Raw genomic sequence first — 24,078 nt, forward strand, 5'->3', positions numbered from 1 at the left:
CCAGGTGAAGAGCCAGGCCTCAATCTCAGAGTGAGCCAATCTTTCACATTAAGAAAAAAATTCCACCTTGTTTCCATTAGTGCCCACCCACCTCTCCGTTGAACCTTCAGAACCATGTTACAGAAAACAACGAGCTCGTCCGTTGCCACAAGGCTGTAAGATGACCCCGGCACTGACCCTGCCACGGCGGTCCTCTTCCAGCGCTATCTCGTTTCTGCAGGTGGGGACCACCTCCCTGCCTTCAGTCCAGTACATCCCTCGCCTTCTGTCTGACACCATGCAAGTTTTACTTTGTCCTGGCTCCTGCTGCCTACACCTCGCAAGAGATGTGACATTGAGAGGTGTGTTGTACGTAGGAAGTTTCTGCTCCCACTCCGAGATACAGGAAGCTACAGAAATGCTGCTGCAAGAGTTAGAGCGCCTATGGAGCTGCGGCTGGCTCATGAGTTGCTGGGCGTTGGGAATCTGAGCAATAGAGTTACTAGAAAGCTAGAAAAATCAGAGAGAAAGAAATGAGCAAGAGTGAAAAAAGAGAAACAACGCATCGCTTTTCTCTAATGTTAGCACATGAAGACTTAGCATAAGTAATGATTTGTACTAAACTTTTGGTACTAAATTTGTGTTTATGCTAAATTTAAAAATATTCTTAAACAGAAATTTCAGAAATATTGTAAGTATTATACAACAAAAGCTGACTCTCCTATAAATAGTCGTCTAGTTGGAATACATTTTCAAGTACAAAGTCCCTGTATAGTGACAAGGAACTTACCGGCACCAGAGGGGGAGACACGGATCTCTGAAAGACTTTTTCTCGGTCCCGCTCCCGAGAGGGCCTCTCCGGCTTCTCGGTTTTAGGCTCTGTGACAATGGCCTTCAGCTGCTTCAGTTTCTCATCTTTGACCCAGAGTTTATTCTGCATCTCCAGCTGTTTGGCTGCAACCCTTCGCTCCTACAGGTCAGCAGAGGTAATCACATTCCACTTCAGCCACAGCAGCCAAGTACGCACACGGCCCAACCACCTCAGTCCTAAGACTGACCGCTCCCAGCTCTTCCCAAGTTAACCACCAAACCTCCAACGAGTGCAAGGGACACTCACGCATTCCTTCTCCCACTTCATCGTCGTCTCTGTCACCATGCCTTGCAGCCGAGCTTCAAGCCTGCGCTTGTCAGAAAACTGTCGCTGAAGCTTCTGATTCTGGGTTTCGAGCTCCTGCTGCAGATTGCGTTTGTCCTCTTCATAGATAGTCGTGGTTTTCTCTAAAATCTCAATCTGAGGAGGGAGAGTGTCACATTTGTATTTGGTTTGCAGATACCCCACAGAGCTGTCAAATCATCTTCCTTCCCATGCGCATACAGGCGTGTTTGGAAAGAACTATCCTGGAGAGAGCGTACCCCTCTCCAGTTTCACCTGCAGGCCCACACCCATGCCCAGAAAGGAGATCACATCACATTACACAAGGTCCTCACCAGTGGGCAGCTACAATGGACTTCATGTGAAAATTGCCTTCTCCTAATCTAAAATTTGACTTTTAGGCTATTTTCAGAAGACACAAAACCAGGTTGCCTGAGACTAGCGTCTCTTTAGAAGGGACGTGTTCCCTGCCAGCCTCTGCGCCATACACTGCAGATAAGGCAATGCCTGTGCCAGGAGCCGCAGCCCCAGCAAACCACATTGCCTTCAGCACATGGTGGTGGTTCTCCCTGAGGCTTCCTTGTTCACAGAATGAGATCCACTGGGATCTGTCATGTCTAGGGCCCTATGCTGGCACTTTTAGACTGTCTCAGTAGTCATTTATTTTATAGGAAAAAGAAGCATACTAAGGAAATATTTCTAATAAATCAAAAAGCAAGCTATACCCAAAGCTCAACTCTAGAAAGCTCTGTTGTTCAGGTCAGAGAACATTTTCCTCAACTAAAAGTCAACCATCACTTCCCCTCCCTCCCTTGACGCTCTCACTTCCACTCTCTTCTTTGGGGTGGGATGAAGGTCACTAAACAGCAGAGTGAAGCCTCTTCCTGAGCCCAGCTACCTGAGCCCCTCAGGCCAGGCCAGGGGTTAGCACACACATCCATGATCATAATGCCAAGACAAACCTTATATTCTAAAGTTTTGTTTTTCTTTTCCAGTCGCTCTATTTCCAATTTCTGTCCTGAGATCACCTTTTCTTTTTCATTTAGTCTTCCTTGAATGTAGTTTTCTTTATTTAATACAGCAGTGTCAAATTCATGTAACAGAGCTTTAAAAGTATTGGCTGAAACAAAAGCACGCAGACCAAGATTTACTCCAATTTCAAACAACCAATGAAACCAACTTTAGCTAGCAGACACAAGGTGAAATGCAGCTGTTCAGTGGTCTTTCTGAGAGTCAGTCTACATGAGAACACAAGTTTGCAGGGAAATCAGGAGACTGAATCTCAGATCTACATGGGAGATTCGCAGGAGCTTTCTGTATAAGAATGAAAACACTCTAATCTTCCACTCACACTGCAGCACCCTCCTCCCACCCTCACAGAACAACAAATGCACATACAGAAGCAACACTGGACTTGGGGTGATTAGACCTGAGTGGACACCCTGGTGTCCCACTTATGACTTATGACTTGGGCAATTACTTAATTTTTTAAAGCAAATTTCATTTCAACATGGAAATGTAAGTGCCACTGTACATCACAACTTCTTGGTGAAGATTAAAATGACCTGATGATAATAAAAATACCAGCAACATTCACTCACTGAAACACATTCACTTGGTAAAAGGACCAGGCTGTTATCACTGTCCTACAGGACTGTCATTCATCCTTAAAACATCCAATCTCAAACCAATGACAAAACCCACTTGCAGCCAGGGAAACTAATAAATATTCCTTTGTGTCTATCTCTGTTTAAAAAAAAAAAAAGGCCAGGCACGGTGGCTTATGCCTGTAATCCCAGCACTTTGGGAGGCAAAGGTGAAAGGATTGCCTTGGGCCAGAGGCTCAAGACCAGCCTAGGCAACTTGGTGAGACCATGTCTCTACAATAAATCAAGAAAAATTAGTGGAGTGAGGTGGCGCACACCTATAGTTCCAGCTTCTTGGAATGCTGAGGTGGGAGGATCACCTGAGCCCAACAAGGCTGTGGTGACCACGAGTGTGCCAATGCACTCCAGCCTGGGTGACAGAGTGGGACTCAGCCTCAAAAAAAAACAAAAACAAAAAAAAGGCAGCAACACAGAACACACACATTTTCTTTTGACTTTGTTAGACAAAAAAAACAGCTGTGGGAAACCCTTGCCATTATGACTAGAGAATGTTGTGAGTACTCAGAAGCAGAGACAAAATGAACCTCCCTTAAAGTTGCCTCCCGCCACAGACTCAGATTCCCTGTTAATATTCTCAGTTTCGGAAGGAACTGCGGCTGCACACGGCGGTGCTTACACTGCTTGGCAAACTCCTCCACCATCGTCTGTCGCAGGCGATGCCGCTTCTCCAAGGCCTCAATCAGCCGTGGGAGCGTCAGCTCATCATTGATGTCCAAAATTTCACACGAGGGCAAAGGCGGGAAACTCTGCAAAACCATGTCGGCAACCAGCGGTTCTATGATGAATTGTACAAATTGTAAACAGTCACAGGAGTGAGGGCTTCGCTCAACAAGCACTGTGATTACAGCACCAGTCCAACTGCAATTTCTTGAGTTGACACAATTTACTTATCTAAAAATGAGAATTATCGTTTGCAACCCCCCCCCCACCAAAAAAGTCTCACTTATATTTTGGTTCAAATCTTTTTGCACTTGGTTCTTGAGAAGGTATATAAACAGTTCTTGTGTATGAAACAGGTTTTTTTAGAGAGACACACATACACCCCCCCGCATCAGGAGACAATGACACAATGCCAACCAACTCATACCCTCTCCAACTGGCATCCGGGCCTGGTTTCGGTACCGCCTCCCAGGTGTTAAGCCACATATCGCCTTGTCTACGGGTCTCGCGACTTCCACCTCCTGAGTCACTTCTGCAAACCTCATGACTTGCTAAAATACAAAACAGATTGAGTGTTAAAAAAATAAAGATCCCCAAGTCCCTTTAGAAATCACCAAGTGAAGCAAAGATTGGTCCTGAGTTTACTTCTTTAGCCCAAGGTTCTGCAGCACTTCATTAATGCTCAAAATGTCCCTCCTCGCATCCAACTGGTTGTTTTCCCTACAGAACTGAGACTCTGCAGGATAAACAAGTTAAAATTACCAAACTCTCTTCATAGTCTTCTGCCTTTGGGTTCACACACACGATCATGCGCACTTTTCCTTCGCCGTCAAAGTAGTTCTTGAACAGATGGGTCAACTTGGAGTCTCGATACGGAACCATCTACAAATACAGTGAAACCCAAATGTGTGAGGTGAGCAGTACATGTGGATGAGGCTGGACAAGTGACCAGAGGTGGCACCGCTCACCTTGTTAGTTCCATATAACTGGTTCTCTCTCAGGACGTCCATACACGTTCTCAGCGTCATGAGCGACTGGTTAATGTTACCTGACAGAAACACACACAGAAGGCATTTGAAAACAACACAGTATTTAAGGTGTGTTCCGTTTGCCAGTAAGATCTAGGCTTCAAACAACTGTGAGAGGTCCAGGCTCTCGTTCAGCAACAGCATTTCTGAAGCGTTAAACAGTCATCCTTCAGGGATTCCATCGACAGGACTTCCCACAGAGGCTTAATGACCATAAAGCTTCTTCCAAATCCTAAATTCTATGAAAGACTGTCTCAGATACAGATGTTTAAAATTTTCATATTAAAGTATCTTCTCTAGCCGTGACACGGTGACTCACACCTGTAATCCCAGCATTTTGGGAGGCCGAGGTAGGAGGATTGCTTGAGCCCAGGAGTTCAAGACCAGCCTACACAACACAGCAAGATCTCAGCTCTACAAAAAGAAAATAAAAAATTAGCCGGGCATGGTGGAATATACCTGTAGTCCCAGCTACTCAGGAGGCATAGGTGGAAGGATCACCTGAGCCCAGGAGGTCAGAGCTGCAATAGCCATGGTTGTACCACTGCACTCCAGTCGGGCAACAAAAAAATATTCTCTTCAAAGCACAGCCATTTCCGGCTACACCTGGCTCCATTAAGAGTCTGAAGTCCCCTGCACCCAGACAGCCTCCTGCTGTTTGTAACAGTCAAGTGTTCTAGGAGCCAGCTAATCCTGTCCCCTCTGCACCTTTACAAGAACTTCTTTGGTAGAATACTTGCTATTTCTGACTGCTGGTATTTGGATTTCTGAGCCAAGGTCATTCTGACGGATTAATCAAGCTTCCAAGAATGTAGATGTTGCCTGATTAGACCCCTAAAGTCTGTGTTCCTTTTGGAGCCTTGACTAAGGTCAGCTGACGCCACCATGCATTCATCCTTGGCCTCCCAAGGATACAGGACCCATGGAGACACCTTGCGAACACCAAGCTCAGCTGTGCCTCCCCATAACCCACGATTCGTGATTTTTCTCCTTTGACCTAAACTCCCACCATTTCTTCTTCTCCCCCTGTGCTCAGGAGCTTATGGTCCTCTTCACCGATTTCCCTGAGTTCTCCCTCCTCTCACAGAATGATCCATTCATCTCTTTCCCCAATGGTGAGGGCATCTTAGGCTGGGGTCTGTGTTGGCCAAGGGTATATTGTGGGGAGTCTGTGAACCCAGATGGGAATAAATGATGTGTGCATTTTTACTGACCTCTAACTAGAATCACCAGTTCCTCCAATTATGCATGAGGTCAACACCCACAGTATTAGTCTTACCTGTGATTTTTGTCACAAATCACAGGTATTTTCATAGCACATCTCAGTTTATTGCCGATTAAGCTATTTCTGCTCATCATTACTTTGCAATTACTTATTAGATCTGCTGCTGTGTTTTTACTTAAACATTCACAGAGAAGCACATAAATGACAAACTTACAAATACCTTAAACAATGCACTTCAACATGACTGGTTTTCTCTGTAATCCTCCAATGTCACACATTCAGGAACACTGTTGTGGGAAGGGCCCGGGCTGCACCCCCTTGGATGGCACACACCCCATGGCCTAACCCTCACCTCCTGAGAGGCAGTGCCTCCTGCTGCCCTGAAGCCTTTTAAAATAAAGCTGCTTGTCTTCTACAACCAGACATCACACAAGGATGGGGGCAGAGGGCGGCCAGCACACACCCTGTTCCTCACTGCTGCCTTCAGTGTCCCTCCTCCACACCATCCCCAGGTCATGAGTCATGAGAACAGTCACTCTCACGCTGTCGTCGGAGGCCCTGACTGCAGCAAATCTCTCTCAACTCCACCCTGGTGCTCACCCCTCCGAAGCACAGCACCTTTTCTTCCTTCTCTCACTCCGTGACTGTCACACTTGTGCCTCACTCATATGATTGACAGTCTTTTCTAGCTTTAGAAACCTCAGGCTTTTAAAACCTCTCTCCCAGTCAATGGCTCAGCCCATAATCTCAGCAAGGGAGGCTGAGGCGAGTGCATTGCCTGAGCCCGCAGATTCAACACCAGCCCAGGCAACTTGGTGAAACCTTGTTTCTACAATATAACAAAAATTAGCCGGGCATAGTAGTGCATGCCTATGGTTCCAGCTACTTGGAAGGCTGAAGTGGAAGGATCACCAGAGCCCAGCAGGTCAGCACTGGAGTGTGCCACTGCACTCCAGCCTGGGCGACAGAGCAAGACTCCAACTCAAAAAAAAAAAAAAGTAAAACCTCTCTCCCATCAAAGCCAACCCCTCCTCCTGTGATCTGGTTCCAGTGCTCTTGCCTCCTCTGGGACCTCCTGGCTCCACCCACAGCATCACACTCGTATTTTCTAACATCCGGCAGAAGGCACTGGGGACATGATGGCAGACAGCCAGGCATGGTCCATCCTCACAGGACATGAGCAATCCGGACACATGGAAGAAGCCTGTGACCCAGGCCAGAGGCAGGTCTAAGAGGCCCCATTTCAGACCACGGACGCCTCATTTCTTCAGCATGGAGACACATTCCACGCGCGATTCTCTCTCATGTACATATAAGATGTGCGTGTATCGTTAAACCATTTCATAATCCCAAGATTCTGTTAGCTACCCCCCACCTTCCAAGCTCTTTAATCATCTCAAGAGCTTCGTAATCCTCGAGGTCTTCCCCCAGCTTCCTCCTCTGTTCTCATGGAATAATCTTATCTCCCCACTACTGCGATCACTCCTCTGTGGGCAAGACCTAATCCTATAAACCTCAGTCAGATCTCTCTTCTCCCAAATCCACGTATCTCTGCATCTAGTTACTAGGCACTTCTGCGTGCATACACTGAACATATCAAACACAAGCCTCACCAACTGGCCACACCTCTCCTCACTCCACTGCTCCTCCATCCAGGCCGCCTCGCACAGCACACCAGGCGGACCCACCTCCTGACAGCTCTCGGCCCACCACGGTCACTCATCTGAACAGCTGGGAGCGGTTCCTGGCTGCGCTTCCCTGCCTCTCGGCTTGTTGCTGGTAAGCAAATTCTCTACACTGGCAAAATGATCTTCCTAAAAGGCCAGTCCTTGACTCTAAGAGAAAACCATATGACACAGTAGAAAACCAGGCTGCCAGAATCCAACCAACCTGGGTTTGAACCCAGGCTCCAGCCTTGGGAAAATTAACCTCCCCTGCCTAACCCATCTCCTCATCTGAAAAACGGGTATGACACAACCCTGAAAAGTCAGAATCAAGAAATGAAGCACATGCTTAGTAGATACATGATACACACTAGACCCTTAATAGGTAGCCACCATTACTCCTTCAAGATAAAAGTCAAACTTCTTAATGATGGACAAGGGTCCTCCTGGTGTGCATTGCCTCCTGCTTCAGTTCTCACAGTCACCAACACACACCCTTCTCCTCAGCAATCAAGAATGCATATTCTCTCAGGACCTGGTCTGTCTATCAGCCACCTCTTGCACTAGGCTGGGCTCTCTCCATCAGGGCTGCTTCCTTGTCTGTGTTCAATTCCTGGCACACAGTAGGTACTGAATAAATGGTTACTAACATAAAACACAACATGCAAGGTGACAGAGATCCCAATCACCCTGATCTGATCACACTGTACAAGTCTATCAAAATATCACATTTAACCCAAAACTATGTACAACTGTATCAACTTTTTAAAAACTATTAGAAAGGGCATCATAAAATACATAGGAAAAAAAGAAATACGCCAAGTGCAGTGGCTCACACCAGTAATTCCAGGGACTTGAAATGAGCCTAGATAACTTGGTGAGACCTCATCCCTACAATAAATCAGAAAATTAGCCGGGCGTGGTGGCACACCTGTAGTTCTGGCTACTCGGAAGGCTGAGGCAGAAGGATCACCTGAACCCAGCAGGCCAAGGTTGCAGTGGCCATGATCGTGCCACTGCACTCCAGCCTGGGTAGCAGAGTGAGACACTGACTTGAGCGGGGCAGGGGGAAGGCAGCACATAGATTTCCCTTCAATTAGCTTGTGTTCAGGTCTTTCCCATGTCCAGAATCCCATTTTTACTGCTAGGAATATTGGAATAACAACCATTAAATCACCTAATTTAAGGACCAGGTACTGACCTACGATGCTAGAAATGACTTTTCCGATATAAAGCTACCTTTCCTCATTCCCAAAGACATCAGTGTATTCTAATAGTCTGATACCAAATCAACATGACTCAATAGTACTGGTCATTAAGCTCGGCCTCTGAAGTCCCTAATGGAAGACACTCATGCTGAAACCACCCACTGACAAGTTGATAACTGGTCTTGCAGGCTTCTGAAGGTCAGCAACGAACAGGTGCTTTGGCCAACTCACCTGCTTCACGCAGTCGGCTCCCTTCTGCTCGGGTCCGGTTCGTTCTTTCACTTCCAGCAAGATCTACCAAAGACAACTGGCTGATAGTGATTTGTTCTTTTTCCTGAAAAGAGGATCACAGAGCCAATAACCTAAAATGAGTTCTGATTTATAATGTTCTTTAAACAGATTCAGATCAGCAAGGGATGAAGCCTTAACCTTTGCATAAGACAGAATGCACAGCAAGGGGAAAAGCTGTGTTCTAGGGAGAGCTTGCTAGCACAGCATGACAGATATACTCCTGATCCTGATGGTTGCCACTCTCTGGTCTTCCTTTTGTGTCAGACTCCAAGCCCTGACTCCAAGGTGGAGCAGGGGCTCCAGCTGCCTCCCACACCTTACCCCCAGCATACTTTGGGAAGCAGAGGCAAGAGAATTGCCTGAGCTCAGAGGTTTGAGATCAGCCTGAGCAACACGGCAAGACTGCGTCTCTACAATAAATAAAAAAATCATCCAGGCATGGTGGCACATGCCTGTGGTTCCAGCTACTTGGAAGACTGAGATGGAAGGATCTCCTGAGCCCAGCAGGTCAAGGCAGCAGTGGCTGTGAGTGTGCCACTGCACTGCAGCCTGGACAACAGAGTGAGATTCTGACTCAAAAAAAAAAAAAAAGAGGTGCCTAATTGACATTGCAATTAGATGTGATTCCGAGGAAGGCTGACTTCTAACCACTTTCCTGCTAATGCTTACCAGGTCCTGAATAATGCCAAGTACTGGCCTGAGGACTCTACGGGCGTCGCCTCCTTTAATTCTCACAGCCCTATAAGGAGGTCCTAGTATAGCTAGGCCAGACGGCTACTACCAAGTAGGAAACAGAATGTAAATCCTGGGGTCTCTAGTAGTCTAGGTTCTAAAACTCAATATACAGATTCCCAAAACCATACTATCTAATGGAAGTCTTTCCAATGCCATCACCTACACACGCAGTCATTCCTTGGCATCCCAGAATCTCCTATGGATACCGAAGTCGAAGGATGCTCAAGTCCCTCATATGAATGGTACAGTGTGTGCACGTCATCCATGTGCATCCTTCTGGAGCCTGTAAGCCATCTCTAGATTGCTTGTAATACCTAGCATGAGGTAAATGGTGTGTAAAGAGTTGTTACCCTGTGTTGCTTAGGGAACAATGATATAAAAACAGTCTGTCCATGTTCAGTACAGATGCAGTATTTTCTTTTCAAATATTTTGAATCTGCAGCTGATTGAATCCATGGATGCAGAACCAACCGAGGACAAACTGTATATTAATTCTAGAGCAATCTTCATTGCAATAAAACCTCCCTAATATAACTCTAATTTCAAAAATTAAGGATAGTATTGGAACCAGAAAATCTACCCACTACAACCTTACCTGTAAGACATTGTCTCCATCTGCATCTAAGGGGGCCTGAACTAATTTAATGTTGAACACGCTATGGGAACGGCTGGACTCCCGGTTCAGGTGGGTGTTAGCAATACGCCTCTTTTTCTGGCCTATGACAACAGAGAAGACACTGATCAAACCTGAACTCAGTCACGTCATTACACAAGCTTTCTAAAAACCCAGAAAGACTGCTGTCAAGCTTAGCAGCACCTCCCAAGGGCACTGTATCTATCATTCTATACTTTTCTAAAAATTCCAGTTGTGTTTCTAACCTCTCCAGAAAACTTCGAAAGCCTCCTCGGTAGACTTCACCTCTACTTCTGTACAGCCTGCCACATACATGTTATGGTTCTTATCTTCACGAAGCAATTTCGATTGTGGAGGTCTGTGAAGAAAAGATTAGTTTCCTAAATTATGAGATACTCATATCTTCACTTAAGACTAGGACTAAAATGCCAGGTGACATAATATCCAGTCTTACAATGAAGACAAGCTTATGTGAGACCCCAGAGAGGTAGTGAATTTGGATAAGATTTTAAGAATATATAGTCAAGATTAGTTATGAAACAAGATAACTAATTTTGTTTTAAAAGCTTTGCTCTAGTATGCTCTAACCAAAGCACACGAAACACACTTACTAAATAATTAGAGACCAAAGCATAGTATAGCATATCACATGCACAGGTTAGGCATTGAAATCTAGCATTTTCCTAATTCTAAAAGATCAGCAATCAGAACTGCTCTGACCTTCTCAGCAACAGCAGAAAACAAATTCAGAAAGAGTTTCATATATACCAGGAGTGGTAATCCTTCCAAGTGGCTTTTCAAGTCTTGGCCTGCAGGCAGCATGGAGGCTGAGTGAGGCACGGCCTGCTTGGCCTCAGTCTTGTGAATGGCAGGTAGAGACATTGACCAGTCACTGTCACTGACAGCCAGTAGCACACTTCTCAGAAGCAGGGGGGCTGAGGGACAGCAGCCAGCCCAGCACCACTGAAAACCACCTATATGCGAGCATGCCACAGAATGCCACCCACTAGTGTAACTGTGCCCTTGTCTTTCAGAAAAGACCAACACCATCACATACACAAAGTCCATGTTCCTCACGGGTGTGCTGCCACTGTTCCACCTACCAAAAGATAAGGCAAAAGTTACTGTCTCCACAAGAGGCATCTCACAGACCATGTGATGGTCACAAGAAGTCACAGCCTAAAAACCCTCCACTTGTACTATTTTCCCATTGTATTAAAAACCACTAAAAATTACCCCGCGCAAAAAAGCAGGTCTAACACTGCCATAACAAAGTAAATCTGAATTCAAGAAGTGGCCCAGAAAAGTGACATGGCACAAGTCACTTTTGTCGGTCTTCCTTTGTATAACCAGATAAAATCAAGATAGGAGCTTTTGAAAATAATCTCATTGCAAAAACAAAACTAAATAAAAACATGGCACACGAGCAGACACAAAACTAATTCGTAGCAACAAATGACATCCAAAAGCTTAGAAAATGGATAAGTGCAAAACTGGAGTCAAGACCACAGGTGCTCAGAAACCCATGGGAAAGAGAGTAGTTGAATATGGAGAGGAATTGTCTCACAGGAGCCTACTCTTCCATGTAGTTCTCTGTAACCTAACCCAGTATTCCTTTCTCAATACCAACATTCCACAGGTCACTCCAGAAACAAGTTCCTTTGTAAAGTTCTCATGGAGGAAGCTTTCAGTAGAGCAAGAGTCTTACTTCACATAAGCTTTCAGGATTCACACTTGCATATTTAGCTGGCTTAGCAACATTGTAACTGTTTTCCCCATCAATGCAGATTCAAGGACTGAGTGAAAACACCTGTATCAAAATGTGCCTCACTTAAGACCCACAAAAATACTTAGAGCAAATGGAACCTCAACCAGAGTCCACTCATTTTTCATGTCAGCAGGCAGATCTACTGATCCCAATTCTTAGTCTAATGACTTTCTAAATCCAGCTGTTTCTCCAGTCATGTTCCAATAGGCATACAAAGCTAAATATTAAGACATGAGTCTTCATATCATCTATGTCCAGAGAAGCCCTAACAAAGACAAGCCTTTAGCTTCAGAAAAAAACCATCTACTTGGGAACAAGATGTTAACATTAGACACAAGATTCCAGGGTCAACTCTGGCACAAATGAGATTCATCAAGTGTGATGTCAGGTAGAAACGGTCTTCAGTCTCAGCAAAGCAAGACCCAAGGAAATCTAGAAGCTGTCCTGAACTCATGCAGAATGACACCCAGAAGCCACTTAGTATTAGCCAATGAGGAGCAGTCTGTGAGCACTGCTTGAACAGACAATGGCTTTAAGCTCTGGTCAGATCCCAAGACACAGAGGGTCAAAGAGGCTACAAAACTCCCAACAGTGAGTCTCGAAAGGCAGCCCCAGAACACACCATCAGGGGCACTTTCCGAGTAATTAATTAAAGTCCTTCCCAAAACAGAGCCCAGGGCCTAGAGCTTCCAGAAGAAATCTTCAAGATGAATATCAGCATCACTCTCTCCTTAGATGCCTTGCCTCACTGGTTCCCTAACATAGCCACATGTCCAGCTAATAACAAACATACTCACTGAGCACCAACTAGGAGCGGGGAGACCTAAAAACCCAGAATTTATTTACAAAAAACTGTGTATTTATTCTTACAAGTTTAAACTTCAGCCACCTTCAAAGGACTCTCCGTTGGATGCAACACACCTATGGAGACACTTTTTCCACTGCTCAAAACAGTTTGCGAACTCATCAATTTGGGTGCCATTTAGAGTTTCTGCCCTTTTTTGTTTTGCCTCCTCCACATCGGCAAAACGTTTCCCTTTGAGGACTTTTTTCTTCTAAGTTCACAAAAAAAAGTCGCTCGGGGCAAGATCAGGTGACTGGGGAGGGTAGGGCCCGGGAGTCATGCCATTTTGGGTCAAAAACTGCTGAACACTGCTCAGTGTGGTGTGGGCAGGTGTGTTCGTAAATCACCCAACACGAAATGGGCAAATGCACTGAAAGAATCTCCCACAAAATTCACTGAAGCAGAACGCAGCCTCTCACATCAATGCTAACTAGTACACCGATGCTGATGTGTTCCTAGAACACTTACCTAGCAGGGAAAGGCTGCCCTCAAAAAAAAAAAGGCAATTCCGTTTTTCTGAGGTTCCCCCTCATATATGATGCACAAGTACATCATTTTACAAAAGAAATACAAGCATTATTTCCACTAACAACTGAAGAAACTAAGGCTCACTGAGGTCAGTAACTACCCTAAGGTTAGCAGCTCAGAAGGAGCTCTCTTCGCTACTTACTTGGGTTTTATGGGATCAAACGGCACCTCTTCCAATAGATCGTAGATATAGTTATTATATATTTCAATATAAGAGACAAATACACCATAGACACTGTCTTCATCAACCTCTTCGGCTTTGCAGAATTCCTGTACAGTTATCATATCTGCAAACTCTGGATCTACTGGTCGCCTAGAAAAAAGAAAGTCCAATTTCACACACTGTGAGTCAATATCAAAAGTAAATGCTCCCAAGGGGAAACTAAGATATAACATAAATGATCTGCCATTACAGGCAGCAACACACATAGCAACTTTATTCATGTTCATGTTTCACCAGCAATATCCCCACGTCCTCCCAGATACAAAACAATGGCTTTTACACCCTATCCTGACCCACAGTGGCACCTTCTCAAACACTAAGTCAAACACAATGTGCTTAAAACCAAAGGGAACCTCTGAAGCAATGACTTAAGAATGACCCTCAGCTTCATCTCACAAAAATCAACGGTCAGACTAACTTCTCTACTTAGCGTGTACCATTCCTCTGCCCAGGCAAACCACAGGACAGAATCCTGTGCCCCGAGGCCAGCAGTGCATGCAAATGTCATTACTTACTTGCTGGCAGGAGTCTTTGGAGTGGGTATGGCTTCTCTCTTCTGACGTTCTAATAAGGCGTCAACCTCACACTGTATATCCATACTGTTTCTATCATTCGATTTAAAAACCTGAAATAGGGGCAGAATCAGACCATGTTTATTAGAATTTGACTTAAATAGTAAGAAACATGCTAAAGAACTAAGAAGCATTTACAACTGAAGCACAGTTGAGTTTCAAAAAGAATCCAGTGCTTTGTTTCTTCCCAGTACTACCGTATCCTTGGGCATCTCAGTTCTGTACCCCCAGTGAAACACAGAAGTCCTACTTACATATCGTTTAGCTTGAAATGACCCTATGCTGTTAAAGATCATATCCAGACAACGGGGAAGCAGCCCTCCTTCCCCTGGGGACCCGGTCATTGTGTGAGTTTTTCCACTTCCGGTCACACCATAGGTGAAGAGCAGACCTGCGTGCGGCAAGTCACGATGAGTTACATCTTACAAGTCCTTCGTGGGTCCTGTTTCATCATCACATTAGAAACACTAAGATGAACCAGTTCCAAAGAAGCAGATTACAACACCCTAACAAATTCCATCTGAATTCAAGCCAAGCATAATCCAAATATACAAATATCACAGAAGTTTTATCAGGAGAAAGAGGAAAGATCCAAGAAAACTCTAGGAAGCTTACCATTTTTGCCATGAATGAGGTCATCGACCAAGAGACTGGCCACAGCATCAAAGAGCTCCTTCTGGGTGGTGTGAGGGCCAAACACCTGCTTAAATGAGTACTGGGTCTGTGGGAGGAACAAGAAATGCACGTACATGGAACCCACTGCATCCGGGCTAGAAACACATCTGCTAAATTTAAGATGCTTCCATAAGAACACTGAAGACCCAGACATGCAAAGAAAGCATACAAATGGTCTTTCCAGTTGGGACTCCTGGTGTCTTAGACCTACTAGAAAGTCAGGACACATCTCAATTACACTAGTTATAGACCACCCAGTGTTTCCAGCTACAGCTACTAAAGAGAATGTGGAAAAGTCTTAATTCCACGAAAAGCTTCATGGATTGAGACTGATTTTGTTTTAAGTAACAAAAAAGATCAAAAGGTATCATAACAATGCAGTCAAGGATTTGTGAAAATCTGCAAACATCATATCATCACTATTTTACTGTTTTTTTATGTTTTCTTTAAAGGTGTCATTTAAAATGTCATAGTAGCATAATGTCAAGTGTTTTGATGATGTACTAATTTTAAAACCAGAAATGAACTGTAAATATAATCTTATCTCTAAGGTCTTATACAAAATATATTTAAGGTAAACTGTGACCTTTAAGAACACAAGAATACTTTCATTATCCAACCTCTTGATAATATTATAAAGTATCATATTTCCAAACTCCTACTTGGAAAACTAGATTGGAGCATGTATTTTGTTAATGTAAATTACATGTCTTAATTGTTTGGGGCTGAAGTTCTGTTATTTCTATTTTTGTTAGTTTCTAGTTTTATTTGGACTATAGACCATTACAGATGTTTCTGCAGCTTTCCTGAATTTCTTGCAGATTTTGTTTCATGAATTTCTACTCTAAGTTATGCAGTACATACGTACTCATAATTATTTCTTATGGATTCCAGTCTCTATCAAATGTCCTTTTTCCTGTTGTATAGTCTTTACCTTAATTTGCGCATATGCAGATATTATCATGACCCTTAACTTTTTTTTTTTGAGTTGGAGTCTCACTCTGTCACCCAGGCTGGAGTGCAGTAGCACACTCACGGCCACCCCAGCATCGACCTGCTGGGCTCAGGTGATCCTTGCGCCTCAGTCTTTCAAGTAGCTGGAAATACAGGCAAGCACTACCACACCCAGCTAATTTTTTTATTTTATTATAGAGATGAGGTCTCATCATATTACCCAGTCTGGTCTCAAATCCATGGGCTCAGTCAATCCTCTAGCCTCAGCCTCCCAAAGTGCTGGGATTACAGGCATGAGTCACCATGTTCCAGCCAACATTTTTTAAATTAGCAGTTTTATTACCCAAGAAGACATGTATAGATTAGTTCTCAAATATATAATAACAATGATCATAACAGCAGCTGACGCCAGCTACAATACAGGCAATGCCTAAGTAGAGAATCATTTTGTTTTTAAAGCCCCTGACGTAGGCACTAATAATTATGCTCATTTTACACATGAGACACCGAGAGGTTCAATAACTTATCAGACCCCACACATACTACAGCCGGGTTAACTCTCAACTTTGTGAAAGTTCTCACACTAATCCTATAAACAGCTTCAGAGTTCACAAAGGGACAAAAACTCTTGGAACTGAAGGAAAACACCCAGGACAGTACTAAGATGTTAGACAGGTGACCTCACGTCCTCACGAATGCCCCACTCCTCCCAAGGTAAGGAGAGCTGAGTCTGAGGGAAAAGCTCGCCCACACCCAGGGAGCTGGTTAGTATCAAGCCATCTCCTGTGCACCAAGGGTAATGACAATTTTTAATTCCCACCAAGTCTTCGGTCTATATACCTGCATGAAACCCATATATATATATAGACTGAGCGTGAACAAATGGTCTGGAAAGGCTTTATGAGGTGTGTCTTTGAGGATGTAATGTAGTTGAATTGTGGCAGAATTCTTTACAGAGAGAGACGAGACACCAGGGCTTCTTTACCAGGAAGCAGTGTTTCATATATATATATATATATATACACACACACATACATGAAATGTACTTCAAAAAAGAATTGAAGTTCAGTAAGTCAGTATTCTGAGGCAGGGGCCCTTCTAAAATAAAGAGATAAGGGCCTTCCCAGAATAGAAAAAGAATGTGTTAGAGAGAAAGTGACGTGGTGTAGTCAATATCTATGTGCGCACGAGTAACCCAGTTACAACCCTGTGCCATAAAATGCCCAATCAAAAATGCAAGTTGCCATATAAGGGAGACAAAGGGGCTAAAATATAATATAAGGCAGTGCCTTTGGATGTGAAACTGCTGGGCCAGTGCCAGCACAAATAAACGCTGCTTCCTGGTAAAGAAGCCCTGGTGTCTAATCTCTCTCTGTATTCTGCCACAATTCAACTACATTACATCCTCAAAGACACACCTCATAAAGCCTTTCCAGACCATTTGTTCACGCTCAGTCTATATTTATGGAGTGTTTGACAAACACAATATAGAAGCCACATATTCCCTGGAGAAGGGGTGGGACACTGTCTGTGATGGGGTCGTCTGGACACCTGAGGAGGTAATGCTCAAGGTGAATCCCAGGGGTGAGAAGCCATCTCTGCTAAGACCCAGGGCAAGAGAAGTCTAGGTTAAGACCATGGCTGCAGGCAGAGTTCCGGTTCACCCAAGCAGCTCCAGGGACTGGATGAACACTAAAAGATGAGGGTGGACAGACAGACAAGAGGAAGACTACATGGAACTTTGTCCTTTAAGGATTTGCATTCCTTGGAAGGTTCTGAACAGGAAAATGGTGAGATCTCATTTATGTTTCCCAAAATCAAGTTGCCAGTGCTACTCAACAAAGTCAGCAAACTGAGGCCTGCCCAAGAACTGTCACCAGACCACTTACATAGGTGTTTAGAAACACGTGCAACCACTGGCATTGCTTCAATCTCACTCTCACAGCACGTGTTCCACAGGCTCATCACTCTGGACAGATCACAAACCAGTTCTTATCCCTGACTCCCATGGGTAACCACTCTATCTAGCACAAGCTGCATTGAAAAGAAAAAAGCAGGCCCTACACATAGTCTGAGAAGCACTGGACTTAGTGATGAATAATGGAGCTCAGACTAGGGTGGTGGCAGGAGATGGAAGGGAAAGGGCAGCTTTAAAATAAACTTTGGTGGCTCAGCCTGTAATCCCACGCCTTTGGGAGGCTGAGGTGAGTGGATTGCCTGAGCCCGCAGGTTCGAGACTCTCCTGGCCAGGCGAGACCTCATCTCTACAATAAATCAAAAAAATTAGCCAGGTGTGGTAGCGCGCGCCTGTGGTTCCAGCTACTTGGAAGGCTGAGGCAGAAGGATCGCCGGAGCCCAGCAGGTCGAGGCTGCGGTGGCTGGGAGCGGCTGCTGCACTCCAGTCTGGGCGACAGAGTGAGACACTGACTCAAAAAAATAAATAAACAAATAGAATAAATAAATAAACTTTGGAACAGTATGGACAGGACCTCAATGTGGGGCAGGGAAAGGCAGGTACCATGTATCGGCTTGAGCAACCAGACATCTGGCAGTGCCATTGCTTAAGAAAACAAAGGAGAAAGTACTTATTTATGTGTTTGTTTACTTATTTTTGAGTCAGGGTCTCACTCTGTCACCCATGCTGGAGTGCTGTGGCATCATCACAGCTCACCGCAGCTTTGACCTCCTGGGCTCAGGAGATCTACCTCATCCTCTTGCCTCAGCCTCCTGAGTAGCTGGGACTACAGGTACGCACCACCATGCTCGGCTAATTTTTTATAGAAACAAGGTCTCAATATGCTGGTCTTGAACCCAAGGGACCCTCCCGCCTCCCAAAGTGCTGGAATTACAGGCATAAGCCACCACACCCAGCCTGGAGGAAATATTTAGAGGAAAACAAAACCAGAACTCCTTTATGAATATGTAAAATCCAAGATGCCCTTGGGACACCCAAGCAAAGCTATCCAGTAAGTGGCTGGATGTTCAGTTTAGAGCTGAAGAAAAGGTTTAGGGTGGAGGTTAAAGTTCCAGAGCTTTGACCTAATAATGGACATTTAAAGCCAAGCGAAAGTGTAGCTTGAGCTTACAGCCCTGGCATAGCCCAACTCTACTCAGAGGCTGGAGAAGGATGTAGAGCCAGCCGAGGGTGGCCAGTGAGAGGAGGAGGCAGGGAGCACTGAAGGGGAGACAGGAGGGCTTCTGATGCTGCTGAGAAGAGAACACGGGCAAGGCAGCCTACATGTGGTCCAGCAGCAGAGACCACTGGGGTCTCCTTAAGAGCAATTTCGCTTGAATAGAGGGCACAGGAGTGGCAGTAGAAGCCAGAAGAACAGTCTGGTCAGCCCCCACCCACATTCCCAGAGCTCCCCATCAGCACAGACACTGCCTGTCTACCAGGTGAAAGGTATTTGTTCACCATCTGTCTCAGCTAGGCTGGCAATTTCCTAAAGGCAGGACTGTGGCTTCTCACTTTTTATGTCTTCCCTTCAGCTACCCGCTTGGTGCATTCCCTAAACTGAATCAAACTCAATCATTGAGTTTGCTCAGTATTTACTAAAAATTAAACGCCTCATAAGAAGTTGACACAAGCACACAGTACTTATTGTTAAACGTTAGTATCCACAATGAAATGGCATATCAACTGCCTAGCAGAGTCATCTCTTATTCCACATTAAACCATCCCTAGCACATGCTCTAAATCACAGGAAACACAAAGTGTCAGAAACCCTCCCCACAGCAAGCCACTAACTGCAGCACACCCAGGATGTGTCTGTGCATCCCAGAAGTCAAGACACTCCAGACGCAGTGGTTATGGTGAAATAAATCTGTCCTTCAAAGTGGAATCACACATGAACTCTGTTAAATTTAAAACGGTAGAAGTTGCTGGGCTCGGTGGCTCAGCCTGTAATCTCGTGCTTTGGGAGGCTGAAATGAGTGGATTGCCTGAGCCCGCGGGCTCGAGACCCACCTGGGCAACTTGGCAAGACCTCATCTCTACAATAAATCAAAAAATTAGCCGGGTGTGGTAGCACACGCCTGTAAGTTCCAGCTACTTGGAAGGCTGAGGCAGAAGGATCGCCGGAGCCCAGAGGGTTGAGGCTGCGGTGGCCGGGAGCGTGCCACTACACTCCAGTCTGGGTGACAGAGTGAGACTCCAACTCAAAAAAATAATAATTAAAAATAAATAAAACAGTAGAAGTCACTCAGGAAACGGCAACCAAGAATAAAACAACTTGGTTCTCGTGGGAATTACCTCCTTGTAGTCTCCATTCCGGTTGAGCCTGTAGCCCTCCGGCATGTGAAGCTGCACTGTGGTGTTATTGATCACCTCTATGCAACACTCCTGGTCAGGAAAGGTCAGAGGGCGCACCCTGCAGTACACCTGAAACAGCAGAAAATGCTTAAAGAACGGAGGCCAACTTTTTACCTGATGTTTCATTAAAGCTTCCCATTCACTCATTCAACAAACATTTGATCTCTCCATTTAACATCCATATAAACCAAGAGCTGTGAAAACCAAAATCTGCTGCTTGGGGTTGACAAATGCAAACAGAACATTCAATGTGAGAAGACTTTAAATACACAGAAAACTAAAATGTTGATAACAAAAAAGATCAAACCGTACAGTCTGTATTCACTTTTATACTGTATGCAAATCATAGTTATACTAGTAAGATAATCTCTAAAGGCCAACAACATATCACACAATGACACTTTCAAAACTGTTAAAATTATTCAGAAAAGGGTGTCAATCTAAAACCTTGCCACCGGGCTTGGTGGCTCAGCCTGTAATCCCACGCCTTTGGGAGGCTGAGATGAGTGGATTGCCTGAGCCCGCGGGTTCGAGACCTGCCTCGGCAACTTGGCAAGCCCTTATCTCTACAATAAATCAAAAATGAACCGGGCATGGTAGCGCACGCCTGTAATTCCAGCTACCCGGAAGGCTGAGGCGGAAGGATCACCGGAGCCCAGCAGCTAGAGGCTGCGGTGGCCAGGAGCGGCCACTGCACTCCAGTCTCGGCAATAGAGTGAGACGCCAACTCAAAAAAATAAAAAATAAATAAAAACTTGCCAGTTTAACCTAACATTTAATTCACAAAAAAGTAAAAAAGGAAAAGTCAGCCGAACTCAGTGGTTCACACTTGTAATCCCAGCACTTTGAGAAGCTGAGGCAAGAGAATTGACTGGACCTGGGAATTCAAGACCAGCCCAGGCAACATGACAAGACCCTGTCTCTACAATAATTTTTTTTTTTTAAATTAGCTGGACACTGGGGAATGCACCTGTATTTCTAGCTACCTGGAAGGCTGAGGCAGAAGCAAGGCCTGAGCCCAGCAGGTGGAGGCTGCAATAGCCATGATCGTGCCACTGCACTCCAGCCTGGACAAGAGAGTGAGACCCTGACTCAAAAAAGAAAAAGGGAAGTGAGGGGCTGAGGAAAACAGGTCCAGCTATATGCAAAGGGTCTGGTTCCAACCTCATGGATGCTGCTCCAGGGGCAATGAGGGCATCTCAAACACCTTCAAGGAAAGCAAGCCTCTGATTTGCCATTGATTTTATTTTATTTTAAAATTGCTATTCTTTTTGCTTGCTTCATTTTTCCTTCATAATTTGGCATTTGCTTTTAGAAGCAAGTACCCAAGCCTGAAAGTAGTAAAGTTCCTGCAATTATGTGCAGGCATTAGACTGAGTTAAGCCACTCTGTACCAAGGTTTTATGAAGCTTGGTCTCAAGAAGTGAGGGGCTCTCCCGGTGCCGCTCACCTGAGCAGAGTGCGTCCCCTCATTCCAGAGATGAACCCAGCTGGAGACTTTTTTTTTTTTTTGAGTTGGAGTCTCACTGTCGCCCAGGCTGGAGTGCAGTGGCACGCTCATGGCCACCACAGCCTCGACCTGCTGGGCTCAGGTTATCCTTCCGTCTCAGCCTTCCAAGTAGCTGGAACTACAGGAGCACACCATCATGCCTGGCTAATTTTTTGGTTAATTGTAGAGACAAGAGCTCGCCAAGCTGTCCAGGCTGGTCTTGAACTCCCGAGCTCAGGCAATACTCTTGTCTTCATCTCCCAAAGTGCTGGGATAACAGGTGTGAGCCACCACACCCAGCAGATGGGGACTTTTTTTTTTTTTTTTTTTGAGTTGGAGTCTCACTCTGTCGCCCAGACTAGAGTGCAGTGGCCGCTCCCGGCCACCGCAGCCTCGCCTGCTGGGCTCCGGCGATCCTTCCGCCTCAGCCTTCCGAGTAGCCGGAATTACAGGCACGCGCTACCACGCTCAGCTGATTTTTTGATTTATTGTAGAGATGAGGTCTTGCTGCCCAGGCGGGTCTCGAACCCGCGGGCTCAGGCAATCCACTCACCTCAGCCTCCCAAAGGCGCGGGATTACAGGCTGAGCCACCGAGCCCGGCAGATGGGGACTTTTAACCATGAAACTTTTTCAATTATAATTCGTTCTAGAGGGTATGCAGCCTACAACCAAAGACTTAACTTTCCTGGACTAATAAGTTCTAGAGAGAAACAAATCTTACAGCTAGAACTAGTTTACACCTTCAGCACATCCATGGAGCTAACTCTTCTTTGACTCTATTGACTCATCTTTTTTTTTCCTTCTCTCCAGACATACACAGACAGAAAAGACTGAAGACACACACAGAAATCCATGGGGAGAACTTACCCCAACTGGGTCCTTAAGGTTCGTCTGGGATCCTTTTTTCAACACAGGTTTCCTGGGTGTCTTAGCCCTCCTGGTCACAGATTACAAAAAACAAAATCAGTTCACACCGACCTACAAAGCCTCACCTACAATGTATACAAAGACAACATATCTAGTTTACAAAATTCTTCCTTAGCAAGTCCAGCACACTGTATCCCAAATAACATGAGTAATCAAAAATGGCGTCAGTAGCAGAGTGTTTGTGCCATGTGTAATCAAAAGTAATTAAAATTGGCTTAGAATACATTTTGGTACCAAATGTACCTACTTACTCTCTGACTAGTTCTAGGTTTAAAAATAGCTTGCATATTTTCCAGAGCAGCAGTTTTACAGAGGAACTACAAATTCGAAACATCTACAAACAACTGCCCACACTTACTTCTAAAGACACTTATATACATGCACACAAACATACTGCACCAAGGCAGACTGGCAAGCAACTAACATTAATAAATTATAAAAACACACACGGAGGAACACATTCTTTCATCAAGATTTATGACTCTACTTGCAGAGAACAGCTTAAAAAGATTACCCTTTGTCCCCAAACAAAATGCCCCAAACTGCCAATTTCTTGCTGTGTTAAGTGAGAAAAATAGAAAAAGATAGTTTGACTGATTTCACCATTTCTCTAGTATACCACTTTTTTTTGCTTCACAGGCCAGATGAACATTTAACACATGAAAATTAAGCAAAATTATTGGCTTAGACTGCAGATTAAAAAGCTTTCTCAACCGATGAACATGCAAATTGGGGTTTTAAGTACAAAACACATTGTAGTATGTTTACTTAAGGTCAACATTTTTTAAAATTTAAAGATTATGTTTGGGAGACAAAGTGGGAGACCGAGGTGGGAGAATTGCTTGAGCCCAGGATTTTGAGACCAGCCTGAGCAACCTCATCTCTACAAGAAAATCCAACAAATTCACCGGGTAGGGTAGGATGGGCCTGTCATCCTCTCCACTAGGGAGGCTGAGGCAGAAGGATCGTTTGAGTTCTGGAGTTGAAGGCTGCAGTGAGCCATGACTGTGCCACTGCACTCCAGCCTGGGCAACAGAGTGAGACCCTGTCTCTCAAACGAAAAAGAAAAAAAGATTTTGACTTTGGTTTCTTAATAACACAAGCTGCCTTTGCCAACGGCCGCCTACGCGGTAATAACTGTAAAGTCAACCCTCTTTGCACAAGCCTGGAAAGATGCTAGCCCTTGCCCGGCCCTTGCCCCAGTGAGGAGTGCTGCGCACGCTCCCGTGGGATGGGGGCTGTGGGGGGGGGTGTCAGCCGCCCACGATCGGAGTGGCCGGCCCATAGAGGGTGCTGGCGCCGTGCTCCCCGCCAGGCCTACCCAGCCCCGAGCCCACCGGCCTCGTCTGCACTCCCGGAGCGCCGCACACGGCCTGCACGCGACCCGGCTCACCCTGCAAGCCCAGGTGCGGGCAAGGGGGAGAGGCTGAGAACTCGGCAGGGGCTGTACCAGCCGGCTTGCAGGGAACTGGGGTTGCGGCACGAACCCCCGGCGTCGGCCGACCTCACTGGCCGCGAGGGCTCCGCTTTGGGGGCCGGGG

General features: G+C 45.3%; 1 protein-coding gene across 1 annotated transcript in view; it reads right to left on the bottom strand.

Moving 5' to 3' along the window:
- KIF23 (kinesin family member 23) overlaps positions 1-22,547 on the bottom strand; it is a 29,300-nt gene extending 6,753 nt beyond the window's left edge. Inside the window, exons 1-16 of the mRNA XM_008071256.2 lie at positions 22,478-22,547; positions 20,061-20,189; positions 14,795-14,900; positions 14,123-14,232; positions 13,527-13,697; positions 10,490-10,602; positions 10,206-10,327; positions 8,816-8,918; positions 4,428-4,507; positions 4,222-4,341; positions 3,887-4,010; positions 3,416-3,574; positions 2,095-2,252; positions 1,097-1,270; positions 770-949; positions 178-489 (exon numbers count right to left, since the gene is read on the bottom strand). Of these exons, the coding sequence (XP_008069447.1) occupies positions 178-489; positions 770-949; positions 1,097-1,270; positions 2,095-2,252; positions 3,416-3,574; positions 3,887-4,010; positions 4,222-4,341; positions 4,428-4,507; positions 8,816-8,918; positions 10,206-10,327; positions 10,490-10,602; positions 13,527-13,697; positions 14,123-14,232; positions 14,795-14,900; positions 20,061-20,077 (2,049 nt within the window). The 5' untranslated portion in view covers positions 20,078-20,189; positions 22,478-22,547. The remainder of the gene's footprint in view (positions 1-177; positions 490-769; positions 950-1,096; positions 1,271-2,094; positions 2,253-3,415; positions 3,575-3,886; positions 4,011-4,221; positions 4,342-4,427; positions 4,508-8,815; positions 8,919-10,205; positions 10,328-10,489; positions 10,603-13,526; positions 13,698-14,122; positions 14,233-14,794; positions 14,901-20,060; positions 20,190-22,477) is intronic.
- Positions 22,548-24,078: the final 1,531 nt, after the last annotated feature.

Source organism: Carlito syrichta, unplaced genomic scaffold (genome assembly GCF_000164805.1).
Source record: "Carlito syrichta isolate Samal-C Ts95f unplaced genomic scaffold, Tarsius_syrichta-2.0.1 Scaffold314258, whole genome shotgun sequence".
In the NCBI taxonomy this organism is placed as follows: domain Eukaryota; kingdom Metazoa; phylum Chordata; class Mammalia; order Primates; family Tarsiidae; genus Carlito; species Carlito syrichta.